The sequence below is a fragment of the Dermacentor silvarum genome, chromosome 9, assembly GCF_013339745.2.
Source record: "Dermacentor silvarum isolate Dsil-2018 chromosome 9, BIME_Dsil_1.4, whole genome shotgun sequence".
NCBI lineage: Eukaryota > Metazoa > Arthropoda > Arachnida > Ixodida > Ixodidae > Dermacentor > Dermacentor silvarum.
Window position 1 is genome coordinate 129,500,385 of NC_051162.1, and position 15,437 is coordinate 129,515,821.

The window sequence follows — 15,437 nt, forward strand, 5'->3', positions numbered from 1 at the left end:
TAAGCACCCCTATCTTCTCTCCTTTTTCTAATCAGCCCTTCCTGACGCGATCTTGATATTCACATGATCTGCCTAATATTGTAGAAAATTGTACGTACTTCGCTTTAAGAGAAGTACGTACGTAAGAGCACCATTAGAACAGCACGCTGATGTACTGCGCTGCTCTCAGCAGATTTCTCTGTTTGTATTTGTTGAGCCGTTTAGAGCGACTACAGCTGTCCACTGTATCGCTTAGGAGACGCAGGTACCTCTACATACGCCTTCTACGTCCTTAAATAATTAATAACAATATTTCGCAACGAGAAAGCAATGGTTTTCCTTCTATTCTTTCTTTATGTGTCGTCCTTTCCAACTAGTGCTATGCTTAGTGAACGCGACACAATAATTAAGTCACCTATGTTGGCAGATTCTTCAAATTGCCTGTTTTCTACCTTTGAGTCAGATATTACAATAACAAATATAGGCCTGTGTAACACTTGTTTGTCATAGTGCGTAGCACGGTTACTATAGTGGACATGCGCGCGCCAGTTTCCTTGACGCCAAAGACGCAGGAATGAATTGGGCAAATGTATTGCACTTCCCTAACCGCTTCACGAAAGCTTAGCTCCACATAGATTCCACCTGATGCGTTGTATCTGTATAATGTTGTTCCTTGAATAAATGCTGACCAAGGTAATATTAAACGTGTCTATGTTAACAGTAATCAGCTCAGCATTACTGCTGGAGTCCACACGTCCCTAGCTGCGTCATGACATATAGTCTCATCCCCGTCGCTCCGTCCACAGCATCCATTTAGGTAATCGTATTCAGCCCAATACGGAATTCAGGTAGCTGTCCGAAATAACTGCAAGCTACACGACAATTAGCGAATCTGATTATATCATTCACCTCATTGTACCCCTTTCAGTCCCGTTGTCTTCATATGGAGACGCAACTTATGTTTGAATCTACCGACTAGTCACCACCAGAAAAAAAAATAGTCTTGAACATGGGACTGAATGCAAATGTAACACTTTGCTAATCGAAAACAGTGTCAGAAGTCACTTTAGTAGGGCGAGTAATGCATCATAAAGGTAATTTAAGAGGGAGCACTATTACGCTTGACAAGAAGTTCAAGTTCTTCTGTATGACTGCTGCTTTTCGCGTTCTTTCTAGCATCAAAATACTTCTCAACTCAATAATAACACAAACAACTACTTGTAAGAAACATTTCTGTTCGTTTCGGGGTATAGGGCATCAGCTTTAAGAGGTCAATATCCTATACAGATATTTCGTTATTATGACAATCAGGCCTTAACTGACCTAAATAGACATACTGAAGGTCCCAACTTATTTTAGCAAAGTTTGCACCGTATTTCCCGAAACATTAATGAATATGGACGCCTTAAGAGCACTTAGTCATACTTTGTGACTGAAGGAGTCATTTATATTGCAGATTGTTTTTGTTTTCGTTTTAAACGCGCATATTCTTGTATGGCTTTTGTTGTGTCCGTGTTAGACAGTATTGTGGAGAAAATGTGGCACTAATGACAAACCTAACTTGTGCAGCAATACTTGTATTTTGTGAATTCTCAGGAACATTTCTTTCTGACGGGAATTTTGGAACTGATGTCACTGTATTTTATTGCGATAGCAATTATATGGACACTCAAAAGCAGATTTCTGCCGTCGGCGTCGCCGTCGCCGTCGCCGTGAGGTTCCGTATGACGTCATTTGGAGAAGAAATCGTCGCCGCGCGCCGAACGCTGTATGTGCGAGTGAAAGGGCGCGAGGGGCGCGTCTTTCACGGGGAGTGAACGCACGGCGGAGAACAAACGCGCGTTCTGCGCCGTGCTCGCTTAAGGGCTGCAGAAGTAGGCGCCTCTGTTCTCCTTCACAATCACCATGTATGTAGAGCAAACGCGCCTTCTTCCGACGAGCGAGAGGCCGTGGGGGGGGGGGGGGGGAAGGGAGGCGACGTTTAGCTGCGGCACGCAGTGCCTATTTATATCAGAGGCTCCGGCAACAGTCACCAACGCCGCACGCATTTGAGCGAACGCGGGCAAAACGCGGATGGCGTTCGACAACAGTTCTGCGTGTTGCCGATGCTGCTGAATGTCCAGTTTATACAGCTGATAAAGCTAATATCATTACTCCGTATAGCTTCCTCACAAGTTTTCTATCGCAATTGATGCTTCAACCTTCAGGTGAAACTGCGACAACCTTTTTTATGATCACTCTGCTTCGGTATGAACATTGTTGTGCGCATTGTTATCGTGCCAGAGAATAACCGGTGCGACTTACAGGCACCATCTCCTTAAATACAGCTAATAATGAAAAAAGGTTGCAGAAGTGTGCCGAACTGTTACATGTACAAGCGTAAAAAGAGCCCGTTATACCACTTCCGATAATAGTTATTACAAATGCAGCCACAGTAGACATGTTCATCAAACAGCTCTCCTATGTCACAGTGGTATCACGTTCTGGTTAGTTCTTTTCTTCGTCATTTCGTGAAGTTGTCACTTAAGATAACGAAATAAAATAACTCAATTCTCGGGTTTCACATGTCAACACCCCGGTGTGAGTGCGGCACACGGTAGGGGGGGGGGGGGTTCCTATTGAAATAATTTTGACAACGTGGGGATATTTCCCCGCATACGTAAATCAAAGTCGACGAACATTTTTGAATTTCGCCCTCATCAAAATGCGGCCGCCGTGGTTGTGATCGAGCCCGCAAAATCCAGGTTAGCAGCGCAACGCCATAGCTACTAAGGTACTACGAAAGGTGCAACTTAGGATACATAAATGCCTCGAACAAAACATTGAACTCAGATGACTGAGACACTTCATTGAATTTAAACTTGGCGCACGTTATAATAGCAACAACGCTTTGACTCTTTCAGACACTCCATGATCAGCGTTAGCACTGGACAGATTAGGACTGGAGTAGCAGGTAAGGCTTGATTGCAGTCTAACAGCATGCAAGATGGCGTAAGCTCGTAGTGTTTGGCTACTGAATCTGGTCTATGTTTACTCGCTTGTGCAACCCCATTTCTCGTTTAGGGTTAGCTATGACTGGAGGATTGTGCTCGAGGCGAAGGGTGGCGGAAAGCTTGGACATTGGAAGAAGTTATGCTGGAATTGTTCATCTAGCTCATGAGCTGGCGCACTTGTACGTATGACGTTTTAAACCACGTGTGCCAAGTTCTCTAATTCTTTCACTAGGCGATGCTCTTAGCTTGTATAATTCGACGGAGGCTTTCTTCGTATCATTCGACCTCATCTTGTGTTCCATTCTGTGCCTCAATTCATGGGACTTTCATGTTTTGCCCTTAGTGTATGCCCATATAGTTTGTGTTCTTTTTAATTGCACCATACTTTTAAAATTAAGCAATATAAATCACAGTGGTGTTTTCCTAATTTGAATCGGGAGCCTATAGATAAGGAGTGATTTGTGCAGTTATGTGCTCAACAACTGAAGTATAACTGCGCACATTATTCAAATTACGTAAACAAACCTTTTTATTATGGCTAACACAGATGAACCTTTTGGAGCCCACACTCAATATTATCTAGCTAAGCGAAGAAACTCTAAATAAATAAACTCCTGTAAAGAAGTACGCGAGCAAATATTTCTCATTCGTGGGCTCTCTAAAAGCGGAACTTAAACTGGACAAGAGTGCCTTTTGTTATAAAAACACCACAAATAGCGAAAGCTTCACTGCCCTGGCTAGGCCCATTGTCGAGCTGTGGCCGAGGTGTGGTTTCGCAATAATATACAGACATGTTTACAAAGAATACAATGTTTATTCATCATTTTTTATGCCTATGAAGACATTGCGGCGATCAGTAAAGTAGTGAGACTTGGTTGCAACTCGCAGCCGGGTCCAACTCTACTCGGGCAACGGAGGCAATGTCTCCTTTCAGGGCTCCGTAAAGGCCTAAATATAATCTGACGTAGCGTGAACGCGCGCAAACGTTATGTCACGTTGGCGAGAACAACAGCTGCTATAGCTCGACCAATGGTTCGACGTACTGGCGCCGCCAACGTAATCGGACGCGCGGCCAATGCGCTCCGACGCGCCCGGCGTCTGCTGACGCTCGCCCGCGTGCCGATGGACTAAAAACGCGCCTTAATGCTCTCTTGTGGTTTGACCTCTAGCTCTCAAGGTGAAAGCTGTTGTGTCGCCGATGGCTTCCCGGAGGTAGCGTAATGAAACTATCACTTCAAAAAAAAAAAAAAAAAAAAAAAGAAAAGAAATTGCACCAATAACAAAAATGACGTCTTTTTTTTTTTTTTTTTTTTTTGTACCGGATATGGCGTCGCTCCCACTTTATTTACTTTTTTGGTCGGAAATGTCCTCTCCTTACATAGGTGGCGCTAAGACTCAAACTGGTGTAGGGAGCCTACATCTGGTGATGAAATGCAATTTTCTGAATGAATGGGCTTCTGCGAAAACTTCGCAGAGCAGATATACATTTACCTTTTTAACAGCTGTCAGGCCACTGTTTCTGCTGTACCGCAGCAGTTGCCTCGCGTGCGCTGCGTCAAGCCAACATGCCGTTACCACGTATTGTTAGAGCAGATTCAGAACCTGGATGGCCGACTAGACCCAATATCCAACGAGACGCTTTTTCAACGCGTCACATGACGGACTAGACGAAGTGTCCAATGAGACTGAATGTCAAACGCGGCTGAATGTCCATGAGACTGAATGTCCAACGAGCCAGAAGGTCGATTATTGAACATTCCGTCTCATTTGACATTAAGACCGCAAGTGATATGAATGCCGTCCGAGGAACTTCAGCGCAACACTAAACCTTGCTGTTGTGTTCAGCACTTTGCCAATCGAGATAAACTGCCGAATATTTTTATGTTTTCGTATTACTGCAAAATTCTTTGTTAGGTTTTGGCATATCTGTGGTATACAGGGTGTGGCGCATATACTTAACTGTACCCGCTTCTAGTGAAACTAATCTTTAGACCAGCACCTGTCCAGTGATCAAAATTATTAAAATTATCTTGAAACAATGTATCCAATAGTAGGATTGCTATTCCAGAGACGCTTGCCGGAAAATGCAGCTGTCTTGAGATTCACAGGAGTGAGATTCGCGGTGCACTTTCCCCGATGCAAGCGAGACCGTGATAGAACCTTTTCAAGAGAGCAAAACCCACTGACGTCGCTGGAGCCTGACGGATAGCGCTGCATGTCTAGTTAGAGCAGTTTGCCGATAACAAAGACCTATAGCTGTAGTAAATGTGACGCCTTTAAAGAAGTCGGATGCTTCCATGGCATATCGTGCTTTGCAAAAAGAAAAATCACAGTGCTATATGGACATTGCCAGCATCCCCCACTGAAATGTGCGCGGTCTCGGTTCCTTGCCCGACATCGCTACTTAGAAGTGTGCTGGCCTTATTTGATCTAAGAGGTAGTGGGCCGGGATAATGTAATAGTTATGTTCCAATTTCTTTTGTTCTGGCGCTTCATCAGAAATCACAGGTACTCGATATATTTTGAAGAGAAGCGTAGGGTCACCTTAGAGAAGCACTGTTGGCGAGAATTTTCTATGAAACAACCAACCAAATCGCAGGCGAGAAACATGGCGATAAGGTTTTCCGCGTTGACATAGGTGAAATTAGGTGCATGTAAGAGGGTTTATTTCTAAGCGATCTTGCAACCTTCGCTAAACTCATTTCGACATCAAGTGGGCAGGCTTGTTTCCTGATCACTGCAACGTCATGATCGTCTGACTGTAGCCTTCAATATACATGTAAACCACCTGGACCATGATCTTGCGACCTCAAATATAAAATCATAGTCGTTAGGCCACTAGCTTCCCTGAATTTGCTGTTGTCGTTGTTGTGCACCGGCTGTACGGTAAAAATAATTTAAACATAACGCATAGATATATAAAATTGGGATCCACCTGGGAGTAACGTGAAGCTACAAATGAAACCATACAGGTTTCGATAAGCTGGGAGTATATATGAATGTGACAGTGCTGCTTCGCTTCATCTATACGCTTTCTCAGTTGTTCCTTGCGCAACACCCTCAGCCCGTAGTATGTGCGAATGCCCTTGTAAATATTCACCTGCGCCGCATTGTCTGTTCTTGTCTATTAGCATTTGCTCGCTGCCGTCATCGCGTACACCATACTAGAAAAGTAAAATAATGATGCCGTGAACAATAGCGCCTTTATAGCGTTCCGCATCGTCTGCGCCCCATCAGTGATAACGCTGTGGGGTCACCTGCTAGATGAAAATCGAACTACTTTTATGGCTCCGCGCCACCTGTGTAGTCATCGTCAAAACAAACAGCTGATAATAATACTAACGACAAAACGTACCTAACGCTTTGCCCTCAGAGCAAGACGTGATTAAGCGGTAGCGGATTTTGCCATTTATTTCTTGCTGTCGGTGCGGTGAGCCAGTAGCAAGTGCGAATTCAGATCGAGGTGGACAGTCAGGGCTGTATGGCGCTGTCATGTTGCTAAGTAATCACGGTTAGGGTGGATATTATGGTTACCGGCGGAAACTTGCGGTATACGACGTGCATGCGAAAGGTCCTAAAATGTCACGTATTGTTGTAGCGTATCACGTACCAAGCACAAATTGGTAGATGAATCCAATTTCATGAACCAGTAATCAGACCGTTATTCCAGTAATCAGACAGTTACTACCGGAACTAAATTCCTCAGCACAAGGATATTATTACCTGCTTCGGCAGTGCTGCATGTTACTTGTGAGATTTAACATAATCATATTGTGCTCTGCGCAACCCACGTGAAAAAAGAAAAAGAAAAAGAAGGAACGCATAGGACGAACCGTAAGTAATCATTACAAGGTCTGTGAGAGCTACAACTTCAAAAAGACCTGATGTAAGCACGATAAGTTCATAAAACAGTTACTTCACTCACCCCAAACAGAATGGGATCAAGTCATGATCAAGCGGCACCCGTACCAGGCATTCCAGGAAACCAAGGTGCATACCATTGCCGCTGGAGTGACGGACACATCATGAGCTACGACTTGAAGGACGAGAACCAGTTCACTTTTTCATATTGCTCTCAGGAGCAGTTCGTTGTTTTCCTAAGGTAAGCGAGAGTTCACTTGCCTACTTATTTTTTTCCCTGTCTCTTTACATGCCTTTTAATTGCAGGGTAGCGAACCGTACCACTCGTTTTTTGGTTAGCCTCCCTGCTTTTTCTTTCGTTTCTCTCTCTTCCTCAAGGCAAGTAAAAATTAGTTTCGGATGGCGCGTTCACGCCGCAAAGCTTAATTTCAATACACCGTGCATTGCGCGCGTCCTAATGTCTCCCTAAGAGGCCCTTCAGCTCTCTGGTAACGCTTATAAACCATGACCCCTCTTTTATCAAGGGTAGCTGCTGGTAGTGCGTCGAGCGCAATTCATTATTTTTTATTTAGTGTTATCAATAGTCTTTAGATGGACAATTAGACATCCACCCAATCGTGGACAATTGCTACAAAGAAAACCCTTACGGCTTCCTCGAAAGAAAAGCCTCCCAGTTGAAGAAAAATTCGTCCTGGTCCGGGACGAATTTTCTTCAACTGCGACGCTTCAACTGCGAAAAATTCGCAGTTGCAGTTGCAAATTGGAAAAACTGCAGAGCTTCTCTCTTTCTTGTGTTCTCGTCATGTACAGTCGGGAGCGAAATTCTAAAGACCATGGCAGAAGCAAGAAAACTAGCTCTCCCCTAGCTTAGCTATGAGACGTGAAATTGTCTCACTGCAAAACATTGGTCAAACGGGCGCTCGTCTAGGCTCTACCAGTTGACCTCAGTCTTGCGCCTAGGCTTCTAAGGGGAAAAAGAAACTAAACATTCGCGCCATTGGTGGTCTCCATACTTTTTCTCGTGGCTGAACTGGTTCTCAGGTTTTCAAGCCCTTATTTTCGTGCTCTGTTGTCCTACACGTGCAGGCTTGTCCCTCAACGTTGCATAGAAAATACTTGGACAGGCAAGTTGCCAAAGAACTCAAGTAGATTTCCCGGTGACACGATGTCCCGTAACAAATTTTGCCGCAGGGAGTCTGGCTCTCCAAAATCAAAGGAATGCACCGTGAGTACAGTAATGCAAGTTTCATAAAATTATGCTCGAAAGCTACCGTACCATGCATGCAAGTCATTCGGCGTAGTAAAGCAAGATGTGTCAGCGTTACGATGAGGTATAATTTGCCTCAGAAAGGCTGGCCAACATTTCGTTAGGAGGACGTATCTTCGTCTCCTATCGAAACGTTGAGTAGCTTTTCTGAGGCACCTTATCCTTTTTTTGCAACTTTTATACCACAATGTGATACACCCTCTGTCGGCACCCGTCTTGATTTTAAAGCGAAAGAATTGCTTTAAAGCGAAAAGCTTTCTTCGGCTCATCAGACCATTCTATTTTTTTTCCTCGTTTCTATCCGTTTCCCTTGGCATATCCCGAAGGCGGAGCAATCTAACCCAGCATCTCAAAGCGTTAGCTGTCACAAGGCAATAATGCGAGAAACCGACACGTGACGCAAGAACTAGTTGCTTGAAAGCACCACTTTAGCACGATGGAAGAATGCGCGTTGTAATGTGCCAAGCGAGGCAATAAAGAAAAAGTGATGGGGACTAATGGTTAGAGCATTGGACAAATTACTTTGCTGAAAAACAGAGGTTCGATCTCACAATTGTTTACAAGTTTGTTCATAGCATTATAGGTGGACTTCACCCATGGGAGGTGCGTATTGTGTACGGGAGCGCGTCACACTGTCTATGAAATCGCAAGTTTGTAAGAGACACGAGGATAAAGTTACTCATATACTTAATACGAGTAACTATACTTTATTGAAAAGTTACCTTATTAACACAAATAGCTTTCTGGAAGCGTTCGACAATTCTCTTGCATTGACAATCATCGTCGATGGTTTCTGCAACAAGATTTTTTTTGACATCTCATAATTATTAACAGTTGTAGTTAGGAAATGTGGGAAGGTTGCGACAAGGCATACAATTACCCTCATTCCTGGTTACCTTTTTTATATATTCACATGAACGTACATACAGAATATTGGAAGTTTGCTTCTATAGTGTTGATGGCGGCGCCTTTTCACGCGGCATTGCGGAAGAAGGGTCATCATCCTGAGTTTCACTTCACTGCATTCTTTTATTGTGATCTGGACAGGCCGTATGCTAGCTGAAACATACTTAAATTTGCTACTCTTTCGGTTGGTGTTTCACATCGTGTTCTTGAATAACAAACATGTCTGTCTCGCAATAGGTAGGGACGCCAGTTGTTCACGACTTTTCCGGCTGAGCTACTGGCTGACTTCTGTGAAATTTGACACAGGGATCACATTTCTCAATGTTTTCAGTTTGTTAGCACCTTAGCGAGCATCACTTGCCTATTTCGTTTGCCATACGGCTAAAGAGCGCGTCATCTGAACCGATGCTGCTCAAAATTTAAATTTTGCGACAACAAGACGATGGCATCATCTGTAACTGCTATGATGGAACACGTATTTTACCCTATTATTGACAGATGGCACCACCGTTCCGTTGCACCAAAATTGACGTCTTCTTTAGAGGCGCCGCCACAGACTACGCGAACTTCGCTTTTGTGAATGGAACACCTAATTAGTGCTGGCAAACGTGGTCTTAAAGAGCACCCACTGGAAAATTCTACCTGCGTGTGAAATTCAAGCAGAAATAAATAAAACGGTTCAGGCAGCAGACTCATATATACCTGGCGCTATACTTATAAAACTATAATCGAAAGCTCTGAGAAGATGTCACGGGTTGAATAAAAGCAAGGTAAAGGAAAAATTAGAGCGGTATAGAGGAGGTACCGATGTCGTACAAAAACAGAGATACGCAGTGTGGGACGAAACGTCACAATCAATGTTGAAAAAAACAAAAACAAAAAAACACATGACGTCCCGCATACAGTCCAAGATTGAAAATTTCAGAGATAAGAGCTATTATACGCGTTCACGCGTGTAATAGGGTGTGAACACGCTGCTTCGTGCATAACGCGCTGTACCGTGTTGTACATATATTGTCTCATAACTGTAAGGAAATGAAGCCAGTGAGGTTCTTACTAAGTCTGCTCTTCATAGGCGAGTTAGTTTAGTGGCATGTACACGCAGCTGAGGGTTCGAGGTGGGCCCAGTTAAAATTTGTCTAAAGGTGGACACACACTCCCGACGGTCTCACCTTTCAAATTACCATAGCATTTACATTGGTGTTCCGCGTAGTTACGGCTCGGCTTTGAAAGGACAAACTCATCTTTACGCAGCAGTAAGTGACCTGCCGTGGTTGCTTAGTGGTTTGGACGTTGCGCTGCTAAGCACGAGGTCACATGATCAAATCCCGGCCACAGCGGCTGCATTTCGATGGCGGCGAAAATGCAAGAACGCCCGTGTACCGTGCAGTGCGTGCACGTTAAAGAACCCCAGGTGCTCAAAACTAATCCGGAGTCCCCCACTACAGCGTGCCCAATAATCAGATAGCAGTTTTGGCATGTAAAACCCAGAATCTTTAGAACAGTAAGTGGGAAGTAGGGCTCGTACGGTAAAGGTATTTTCATACATGCGAGCATTCGGAATCGTAGACGGCGTAAAATGACGCACGTTGGAGCTTTATGATTTAAATATCGTAAACTAGAAATAAATTGTAGGATTTCCCATGTCAGAACCACGACATGATTATGACACAGAAGTAATGCGGGACTCCGGATTAGTTTTGACCACTTGCTGTTCTTAGCGTGCACCCAGTGCACCTGTACACGGGCGTTCTTGCGTTTCGCCGCCATCGAAGTCAAGCCAGCACGACCGGGAATCAAACTGTGACTCATAGAAAAGTGAATCTCCCAACCTTGAGAAGTTGTCCACCACAACAAGAACACAACAGGTTTCTGCATCTTTATTTTTTTTTTTTTGCACTATGCATTGTTCTTCTCCAGAAAAGAAGTGGGGATCATCTTTGCAAAATAACGTGTTGTCCTGGAAAAGACCGGTACAGACGCAACGTTGACGTGGCTGAATACTGGTGCCTAGACGGAACAAACTGCGGCAACAACAAGGTAAAACGCGTTCTTCTTAACAAGATATCACTTTACTGAATGCGTGCATGGGCGCTAATGAAGCACTCGACACCGGTAGATGTAGGAGGTGAGAAAAGAACAAAAGATGAAAAAAAAAAAAAAAACGCCGGCATACGTTAGAATAGTAACACAACATATAATGTGATAACTCTGAAGAAAAAATGAAGAAAAACTGCCAGTTCTTTGTTACAATACCTACTCTTACATGAGCGCTCCAATACGTAAGTTTACTGGAGGTCTAGTGCATATATAATAACAAATGCCTGATATGTCGTGGGTGTCGTGATATGTCGAGGGTGTCGTGGCGCAAGGGCCAATAATAGAAAAAGTGCGTCAAGAAATGGTATGACAAAGTCGGTGGTGTGGGTGTAGGCGACATGTCTGTATGGTCGTCTAAAAACATTCGCTTTAAAATGCGTAAAATGTATATGTACTTAAAAAAAATTACGGGCAGCTTCACACTAAGTGGTGCGAAGACCGGGCAAACAGCGAAGCTGGTGGCCCTTCCCTACCTTTAACTTTGCTTTTCTTTGCTTAACTTGGTTTGGCTTGGCTGCTTCTTAGCCAAACTTGGCTGACCCCGAGTATCGAGCGAAAACTCGGGGTCGGCGCGCAGTCTTCTAAAGGCCACTTTATAGTCCGACGTAGCGTTGACGCGCAAGCGCGCTCGGCACGGGGACGCCATGCCAGTGAAAGCGCAGCACTCTATATACAGTATATAGTCCGGCGCGAGGAATGGCCGACGTATCCGGCGTTCGCCAGCGTGCCCCGGCTGCAGCCGGCGTCGAGATGCGACATGCTGCATTTCACGCCGGCGTCGTCACCCAGAATGGACCGAATCCACGGACCCTATCGTCGAGCAAGATGGGCTGATGTGTACTCTTGGCGGCACGAGCAGCGAGTTCGCAGTTTCGCATCATCCTGAAACTCCTAGCTTCGTATAGAAATGCGCATGCGTCTAGGCGGCGCGGCGCGCCGCACACGTTGGACTACGGAGGAGTCGGTTTTCGCGCCTGCCATAATCGCGGCTATTGCTTGCTCGACGAGACGCGGATGCGGTACATTCTGGGTGTCGAGGCCGGCGCGAACTGCAGCATGTCGCATCTCGACGCCGGCTGCAGCCGGGGCACGCCGACGACCGCCGGATACGTCGTCTGCGCCTCGTGCTGTGGCGAGTGTAACCTAGGAGATGGTGGTAACATCGCCGAGCGATGACGTCACGTGCGTTGCCTAGCAACGCCTCGCACAAGCTGTGCGAGGCGTTGCTAGGCAACGCGCGGTGACGTCATCGCCAGGCGCAGTTTTACAGCGAAGCTGTTAAGGGCTCACCTTTCGATCGTCGCGTCCGGCAATAGAAAAAAAAGTTGTCGCAGTTTCACCTGAAAGGCGAAGCATCAATTGCGATAGCAAAATTGTAGAGAGCTATACGGAGTAATGATATTAGCTTTGTCAGCTTTATAAACTTGGACATGCAGCAGCACCGGCAACACGCAGAACTGTTGTCGACGCCGTCGGCGTTTTGCCCGCGTTCAGTCAAAATACTTGCGGCGTTGGTGACTGTTGCCGGAGCCTCTGATATAAATAGGCATTTAGTGCCGCAGCTAAACGTCGCCTCCCTTCCCTCCCCCTTCCCCCCCCTCCCCCACGGCCTCTCGCGCTCTACATATATGGTGATTGTAAAGGAGGAAAGAGACGCCGACTTCTGCAGCCCTTAAGCGAGCACGGCGCAGAACGCGCGTTTGTTCTCCGCCGGGCGTTCACTCACCGTGAAAGCGCGCGCCCCTCGCGCCCTTTCACTCGCACATACAGCTTTCGGCGACGATTTCAGATATCACCTTTCTGCACTTCGAGGCGTCGTGGAGTTCCTTGACTCGTCAGGGCTCTCCGCACGCCTCTAAGGACATTTCTACAAGCGGGAAGGCCTCACGGCCCCCCACTCCACCCCGGGCCTGACCGGCCTGGCACAACACCCCTGCAGACTCTGCAGCACGCCAAGGCCTTCCATCTCGGCCTGATACGTGCCGCCTATGCCTGCCGGTTTTGCTTCGCCCAGCCATGGCGTCTCCACTCTATCCCTTCTTTCGCTCCCACTTACCCCTCCCCGTTGGCGCTGAGCCGTGCTCCCTCAAGGGCTGCAGAAGATAGCGCCAACCTTTCCCTTTCCCCCAAGAACCACTTACCGATTTCAGATAGCGCCAACCTTTCCCTTTCCCTCAAGAACCACTTATCATCATCATCGATTTCATCTCCATTGACGTCATACGGAACCTCACGGCGACGGCGACGGCGACGGCAGAAATCTGCTTTTGAGTGTCCATATAATTGCTATCGCAATAAAAACTCTCAGTGGCCGTATGTTGTATATGCGAGTGAAAGCGCGCGAGGGCGAGGGACCCGCGCTTTCACGGGGTGCAACGCACGGCGTCAGCCTCCAGCACGGACCTGCTCTTCCCAGCCCGCAGTTCCAGCAGGGTATTCAAGGTCGTACTCTGTTACCTTGCCGATTCGATGCTGGCTGACCGACTGTGAGGGCACCCTGCCCGAGACGATGACGACTACCCTCTCCCTCCCCTTATTCCACTTTTCCTACTTTCTATCCCCCCTTCCCCGCCCCTCAGATGCTGAGCCGTGCTCCCTATAAGGGCTGCAGAAACATGCATCTTTTCTCTTTTCCTCAACCTCTACTACTACTACTACGCAGAGCAAACACGACTCCCCGGTGTAAGATGAGCGGTGGGCAAGGAGGGCATCGAGAGAGAGAGAGAGAGAGAGAGAAGAGATTATAGTTGGAAAGGGTGAAAGAATGGGTTAAAGTGCAGCGCGATAACTGTCTCTCAATAGAGGACACCTCAACCGCACTGCACAGGGGGATGGGGCGTGGTTGAGGTGTCCTCTCATCGATGCACCCTAGACTGCGTGTGCGTGCCCGCTCTCCCACTGCGGCGCAAGCGCGCAGCCCTGCCGGCCTCTGCCGCCGACTCTCTCTGGCCTCTCGCCCGCCTCTCTCCTAACAGAGTCGACAACGGCATTTAGCCGTTCCTTCACGTAGTCAGCGTTTTGACAACGGTTCTGTGCGGTCACACAAACAACGCGCACAACTGTTGTCGACGGCGGCGGCGTTTTGCCGGCGTTCGCACCGAACGCGCGCGGCGTTGGTGACGTGTTTATGAAGAACGTGCCAACCTTTGCCGTACACCGTATGGCAGTGTACCGTAGCGGCCGTAAGGCCACGGTCCCTGTGGTCACTAAGTAAATGAAAACCACCGGATCATATATATTTCTAATTCTTTAATAGTTCAAATAACCAATTACACCATCAAATCTTAATAGTCATAATTGGAAATACATAATTCATACCAAGGTACAGCTTCGCTGGTCTTTCATCTCCACCCCAGTGGAAGGGCTGACAGACTTTTCTAAAGCATTTCCGTATGCCCCCCGCGCATATTCAACGGAATTTTCGCACGTGTTCACGGAACTGATATGAATAACGCGCTAAATATATGGTATCGCGTAACTGTATATCCAACATGTCAGCACGGGTGATTTGCTGCTGACAGAAGCATGCATATACACACATCTCATTTTTTGCTTTGTTTCTTCTTTTTGAATTTCTACAGGAATGCTACAATGGTTACTGTACGACCAAACGAAAGAAGTAAAGCAGCATCAAACAAAGAAAGGCGAGCAGCAAATTAACCCGTTAGTGGTCAGTGTGTTTTAAAAATACAGCAACGTTTGTATTTCTAAATAAATAAAAAAAACTGTTATACTCAGTACGTCATTTTACTATGGAAGGCTTTGCGAAGTTGGCCGCATTGCATTTTCATGCCAGCTGCTGATCTATTCATCACCAAACTTCGAGATTTAGCCTATACACCAGGCCGTGCTGTGAGCTCAGCTGTCCGACAATACACCTATGATGACACATCACTTTTACCACTTGCACTGCAGCAGTGGTAGCCCAGCTTTGGCTCAACTTCACCGCTTTGTTCACGCCGGGCTTCGCAATGGAAATTTAGGGTCTGGTAGCATGACGTCATTAAGCGCAGTGCACAGGCGTTGTGCCATCTAGGGGGTGTTAGCCCAGCTGAAAACGAGGGTAGGTGCGTGCGCACAAGGAAAATGTCCATTCGCAGGGGTACAGATCCTGACCTTCTGCATGTGGAACACCCGCTTATTTCTACATTTTTTCTTCTTGAGTACTGCTCAGCACTTTTAACACATTCTCTGAGCCGTGAGATTTCATTGTCATTCTTTTTTATATTTTGTTCCAGTTATGAGGTTTTCTGCAATTATGCAATTTGTCTTTACTGATCCTCGACCTTTTTCAGCAGCTCTTCAAACTTAGCTGCTAAAACGTTTGTTGA

At 46.3% G+C, this 15,437-nt stretch overlaps 1 protein-coding gene across 5 annotated transcripts in view; it reads left to right on the plus strand.

Moving 5' to 3' along the window:
* LOC119464292 (venom metalloproteinase antarease-like TtrivMP_A) overlaps window positions 1–14,837 on the plus strand; it is a 43,471-nt gene extending 28,634 nt beyond the window's left edge. Inside the window, exons 9-14 of one of the 5 annotated variants that reach the window (XM_049655938.1) lie at window positions 2,883–2,932; window positions 3,043–3,151; window positions 6,907–7,074; window positions 7,920–8,058; window positions 10,927–11,046; window positions 14,688–14,837. In XM_049655938.1, the coding sequence (XP_049511895.1) occupies window positions 2,883–2,932; window positions 3,043–3,151; window positions 6,907–7,074; window positions 7,920–8,058; window positions 10,927–11,046; window positions 14,688–14,729 (628 nt within the window). In that variant the 3' untranslated portion in view covers window positions 14,730–14,837. The remainder of the gene's footprint in view (window positions 1–2,882; window positions 2,933–3,042; window positions 3,152–6,906; window positions 7,075–7,919; window positions 8,059–10,926; window positions 11,047–14,687) is intronic. The other 4 variants (XM_049655941.1, XM_049655939.1, XM_049655940.1 and 1 more) reach the window with 4 other exon arrangements.
* Window positions 14,838–15,437: the final 600 nt, after the last annotated feature.